Source organism: Telmatherina bonti (genome assembly GCF_933228915.1).
Source record: "Telmatherina bonti genome assembly, chromosome: 13".
Classification (NCBI taxonomy): domain Eukaryota; kingdom Metazoa; phylum Chordata; class Actinopteri; order Atheriniformes; family Telmatherinidae; genus Telmatherina; species Telmatherina bonti.
Genome location: NC_136611.1, coordinates 37303014 through 37309013, shown reverse-complemented (window position 1 = coordinate 37309013; position 6000 = coordinate 37303014). Strand labels below are relative to the sequence as shown.

Below are 6000 nucleotides of genomic sequence, written 5' to 3'. Positions count from 1 at the left end.
GGGTCTGGTTCTGATTCGGTTCCGGTCTGCACGGTGGAAGACTACAACAGGTCAGGGTGGGAATCGGACCACAGACGTCTCCGTTTGCTGGTCTTACTGGAACTGGGCGGTCGGGTCTTTGTAATGAGGCTCATGGATCTAAAGTTCGACAGAGAAACCTGGGGTGTAAACAGAAATGGCACTTTACCGAGAAATAAACTTTTAATAAACCACAACCATGGAAAGGACAGAGAACTACACAAAGTACGCTGCCAGGGCAGCCATTTTGTCTTTCGGTTTTTTAGGATTCCCACGACGTCCCCTGCCTCTGCCCTTCCCTCCTCGCCTCGCGGCCCCCCCTCGGTGCATGGCGTGTCTCATGGTGGCGTGTTTGAGCTCCACTAAGTCCTGGAAGACCTGATCACAGAAGACGCAGCCGGTGTGCTGCGTCTCGCCGGCAGGCAGAGGCGTCCGAGTCTTGTTGAAGTCGACCAAAACCAGAGACGCCTCGCAGATGTTGCAGCTCTCTGGAGCAACCTGAAAAGAGAGAAAAGCTTCTGCCTTCTGCTGGTGTATCGGGACAGAAATGAAATCTTTTGTCACTGAAGCAGATTTTCTCACCTGCACTTTGTGTGCATGTTCAAAAAAATGAACCACGACGTTGCACTTGTTACAGGCCATCCTCCATTTGGGTCCTGATGTTGGATCCAGCACCAGGACGCCACTGTCACACTCCACACACTGGCCGATGCCCAGCGAGTTGAGGGAATGCTGGCAGGATGGGTGGGTGCACTCGTTGCAGCCCATGCCTGCAGCAGAAGACGGACAAAGTCAATTCCTGCATCTCCATCAGAAGTCATGCAGGCTCATCTGAGACGTTTCACGTTCCACAACATGATCAGTCTGAGGAAAGGAAACCCTCAATAGTTAAATAACTAATGTGTGTACTACTGGAACAGCATAATGAAGCGACAGGATGAGCAACCTTTCTTCATGTCTCTGAACGGGGGGTTGCTGAAGCAGTATGGACAGAGGGGGTAGCTTTTGCCCCGGGCGCCAGAGGTCCAGAGGACAAGCTCAAAGTCATCCAGGGGACAGCGGAGCTCCTTGTACAACTTGATGGCGCCGTTCTGGGGAAGACTGTAGGTCTCATCGCAGTGGGAACAGTGAAGTCTGCTGGGCTTGGCCTGCAAACACATCCAGGTCAGAGTTCAGGACAAACAGCTGAATCCTCGTCTCAACAAGCCGAACTGCAGCTGCAGAACACTGACAGCCATTATTACATCAGACCCATCTCCATTAGAACTGCTGTTTCCTGCAGTCTCGTCAATCACAGCTTTTATCCACATGAAAAATTTACCAGTTCGCCGAGCCGTTCCCAGTTAAAGCGGCCGGGTCCCCGAGCCGTTCCCAGTTAAAGCGGCCGGGTCCCCGAGCCGTTCCCAGTTAAAGCGGCTGGGTCCCCGAGCCGTTCCCAGTTAAAGCGGCCGGGTCCCCGAGCCGTTCCCAGTTAAAGCGGCTGGGTCCCCGAGCCGTTCCCAGTTAAAGCGGCCGGGTCACCGAGCCGTTCCCAGTTAAAGCGGCCGGGTCCCCGAGCCGTTCCCAGTTAAAGCGGCCGGGTCCCCGAGCCGTTCCCAGTTAAAGCGGCCGGGTCCCCGAGCCGAGCCGTTCCCAGTTAAAGCGGCCGGGTCCCCGAGCCGTTCCCAGTTAAAGCGGCCGGGTCCCCGAGCCGTTCCCAGTCGCCTCCCTTTCCAACTCCACAATCCCCAGATCCAATTTGTCCCAGACTGGTAAAGCTCAGTCCACCTGAAAGACTGGAATGCTCCTTTATGCCCAGTCACGTCACCGAGCCGTCTCCAGAACCGGACCCAGTCTGTACGGCCTGATCCGATCTCTAAAACCGAACCTTGTCTCCAGTACAGGACCCAGTGTGTAGAACCAGACCCGATCTGCGGGGCCTGACCCTGTCTCCATAACTGAACCCTGTCTCCAGAACCAGACCCGGTGTCCAGAACCAGACCCGGTGTCCAGAACCAGACCCGGTCTGCGGGGCCTTGTGGCTACATGAACACTGACTCACACACAGACCTCATGACTAATTCATGAAGGTTAGAGCGTTGCTGTCCTCTAATGGAGGTGATAATGGAGTCCTGTCAGACTCTGAAGGTCTCACAGTCATCGAAGCACCGGATCGGACTTTGACCGTGGACTGTACTGTACACCCGACAGGAAAACGGGAAAATGACTCGTTTATTAGACAGAGTTTGACGTAGGAGACCAGAAGCGGCCCTTGACTCCTTTATTTTATCTCTCACAAGAATGGAACTGGACTGTTGCTGGATTATTTCTGTGTTGGTTTAACTGGAAATCCATTTGTGGACTGAGACCAGTGGAGACCAGTATGTGGGTACAGCCCACATACTGGTCTCAGATCTTCTCTGCCAAACGCCTCGTCTGTGGACTCTGGTTTGGTTCCATGTACTGGACTGGATCCAGTTTGGTTCCATCTACTGGACTGGATCTGGTTTGGTTCCGTCTACTGGACTGGCTCCGGTTTGGTTCCATTTACTGGACTGGCTCCGGTTTGGTTGCATCGACTGGACTGGATGTGGTTTGGTTCCATCGACTGGACTGGATCTGGTTTGGTTCCGTCTACTGGACTGGATCCGGTTTGGTTCCATCTACTGGACTGGATCCGGTTTGGTTCCATTGACTGGACTGGATCCGATTTGGTTCCATCTACTCGACAGAATCTGGTTTGGTTCCAGGTTTGGTTCCATTTACTGGACAGGATGTGGTTTGGTTCCATCTACTGGACTGGATCCGGTTTGGTTCCATCTACTGGACTGGATCCGGTTTGGTTCCATTTTCTGGACAGAATCTGGTTTGGTTCCGTCTACTGGACTGGATCTGGTTTGGTTCCGTCTACTGGACTGGATCTGGTTTGGTTCCGTCTACTGGACAGGATGTGGTTTGGTTCCGTCTACTGGACTGGATCTGGTTTGGTTCCGTCTACTGGACAGGATGTGGTTTGGTTCCGTCTACTGGACTGGATCTGGTTTGGTTCCGTCTACTGGACTGGATCTGGTTTGATGTGGAAGACCAATGCCCCACCACAGCCTGCTGGTGTCTCCACCCTGATGGCGCCCACCCCACCCTGTTCCCACCCCACCTCTTCATGTTTACATACAGTTTGTACTGGAACTGTGGTACTGGTACAACAGGCCGTAATCCTGGTAACTGGTGAAATTTTCTAACTCCAGAAAAGGTTCGGAGTCATCTGTGAAGTCCAGATAATCTCGCCAGTGTTCCTCTGTGTCTAACAGGTCAGCTGGTTGTGTAACGTCTTGATCAGGATCATCGCTAACAACTTTAACCTGACCAGGTTCTGGTCAGACAACGGAGCCTTTCGATCGGATCGGGCTGCATGTTCACACGGTCGTGAGAACAAGCAGGTAACACTCAGGTCTGAAACGCTGCCGGTCCCAGTTAAACGCTGCCGGTCCCAGTTAAAACGCTGCCGGTCCCAGTTAAAACGCTGCCGGTCCCAGTAAAACGCTGCCGGTCCCAGTTAAAACGCTGCCGGTCCCAACGCTGCCGGTCCCAGTTAAACGCTGCCGGTCCCAGTTAAACGCTGCCGGTCCCAGTTAAAACGCTGCCGGTCCCAGTTAAAACGCTGCCGGTCCCAACGCTGCCGGTCCCAGTTAAAACGCTGCCGGTCCCAGTTAAAACGCTGCCGGTCCCAGTTAAAACGCTGCCGGTCCCAGTTAAAACGCTGCCGGTCCCAACGCTGCCGGTCCCAGTTAAAACGCTGCCGGTCCCAGTAAAACGCTGCCGGTCCCAGTAAAACGCTGCCGGTCCCAGTTAAAACGCTGCCGGTCCCAGTTAAACGCTGCCGGTCCCAACGCTGCCGGTCCCAGTTAAAACGCTGCCGGTCCCAGTTAAAACGCTGCCGGTCCCAACGCTGCCGGTCCCAGTAAAACGCTGCCGGTCCCAGTTAAAACGCTGCCGGTCCCAACGCTGCCGGTCCCAGTTAAACGCTGCCGGTCCAAACGCTGCCGGTCCCAGTAAAACGCTGCCGGTCCCAGTTAAAACGCTGCCGGTCCCAGTTAAACGCTGCCGGTCCCAACGCTGCCGGTCCCAGTAAAACGCTGCCGGTCCCAGTTAAAACGCTGCCGGTCCCAGTTAAAACGCTGCCGGTCCCAGTTAAACGCTGCCGGTCCCAGTTAAAACGCTGCCGGTCCCAACGCTGCCGGTCCCAGTTAAAACGCTGCCGGTCCCAGTTAAACGCTGCCGGTCCCAGTTAAACGCTGCCGGTCCAAACGCTGCCGGTCCCAGTAAAACGCTGCCGGTCCCAGTTAAAACGCTGCCGGTCCCAGTTAAAACGCTGCCGGTCCCAACACTGCCGGTCCCAGTTAAAACGCTGCCGGTCCCAACGCTGCCGGTCCCAGTTAAAACGCTGCCGGTCCCAGTTAAAACGCTGCCGGTCCCAGTTAAAACGCTGCCGGTCCCAGTTAAAACGCTGCCGGTCCCAGTTAAAACGCTGCCGGTCCCAGTAAAACGCTGCCGGTCCCAGTAAAACGCTGCAGGTCCCAGTTAAAACGCTGCCGGTCCCAGTTAAAACGCTGCCGGTCCCAGTAAAACGCTGCCGGTCCCAGTAAAACGCTGCCGGTCCCAGTAAAACGCTGCCGGTCCCAACGCTGCCGGTCCCAGTTAAAACGCTGCCGGTCCCAACGCTGCCGGTCCCAGTTAAAACACTGCCGGTCCCAGTTAAAACACTGCCGGTCCCAGTAAAACGCTGCCGGTCCCAGTTAAACGCTGCCGGTCCCAGTTAAACGCTGCCGGTCCAAACGCTGCCGGTCCCAGTAAAACGCTGCCGGTCCCAGTTAAAACGCTGCCGGTCCCAGTTAAAACGCTGCCGGTCCCAGTTAAACGCTGCCGGTCCCAACACTGCCGGTCCCAGTTAAAACGCTGCCGGTCCCAACGCTGCCGGTCCCAGTTAAAACGCTGCCGGTCCCAGTTAAAACGCTGCCGGTCCCAACGCTGCCGGTCCCAGTTAAAACGCTGCCGGTCCCAGTTAAAACGCTGCCGGTCCCAGTTAAAACGCTGCCGGTCCCAGTAAAACGCTGCAGGTCCCAGTAAAACGCTGCAGGTCCCAGTAAAACGCTGCCGGTCCAAACGCTGCCGGTCCCAGTAAAACGCTGCCGGTCCCAGTTAAAACGCTGCCGGTCCCAGTTAAAACGCTGCCGGTCCCAGTTAAAACGCTGCCGGTCCCAACGCTGCCGGTCCCAACGCTGCCGGTCCCAACGCTGCCGGTCCCAACGCTGCCGGTCCCAACGCTGCCGGTCCCAGTTAAACTCTGCCGGTCCAAACGCTGCCGGTCCCAGTTAAAACGCTGCCGGTCCCAGTTAAAACGCTGCCGGTCCCAGTTAAACGCTGCCGGTCCCAACGCTGCCGGTCCCAGTTAAACGCTGCCGGTCCCAGTTAAAACGCTGCAAACGGTGTAGCCTGAGTGGACTGGTTTCTGTGGGTTTTATGTAAAACCTTTCTCTCTTTGCTTTGAACTACTTGTGTATTTTTAGATTAGATGACATTTCTATGTAAACACTCAGGTTGTCTCAGGCCTTGCAGGACTTCAAACCTTCCTTCTGGTGCTCTGACGCTTCTCCTTCCTCCTCTGTTCCAGTTTAACTGGAGTTTAGGTACTAGTCTAGTGGAGCAGCCCCTGGTCAGCTGTAGCAGTGGAGTTAGGGTCTGCAGGTGGAGTTGGGGTCTGGAGGTGGAGTTGGGGTCTGGAGGTGGAGTTGGGGTCTGGAGGTGGAGTTGGGGTCTGGAGGTGGAGTTGGGGTCTGCAGGTGGAGTTGGGATCTGCAGGTGGAGTTGGGATCTGCAGGTGGAGTTGGGGTCTGGAGGTGGAGTTGGGGTCTGCAGGTGGAGTTGGGGTCTGCAGGTGGAGTTGGGGTCTGCAGGTGGAGTTGGGGTCTGGAGGTGGAGTTGGGGTCTGGAGGTGGAGTTGGGGTC

General features: G+C 55.8%; 1 protein-coding gene across 1 annotated transcript in view; it reads right to left on the bottom strand.

Moving 5' to 3' along the window:
• Positions 1-234: 234 nt before the first annotated feature.
• top3b (DNA topoisomerase III beta) overlaps positions 235-6000 on the bottom strand; it is a gene marked incomplete at its 3' end in the record, with an annotated part of 29870 nt that continues 24104 nt past the window's right edge. The window contains exons 16-18 of the mRNA XM_079251324.1: positions 965-1166; positions 601-788; positions 235-516 (exon numbers count right to left, since the gene is read on the bottom strand). Of these exons, the coding sequence (XP_079107450.1) occupies positions 235-516; positions 601-788; positions 965-1166 (672 nt within the window). The remainder of the gene's footprint in view (positions 517-600; positions 789-964; positions 1167-6000) is intronic.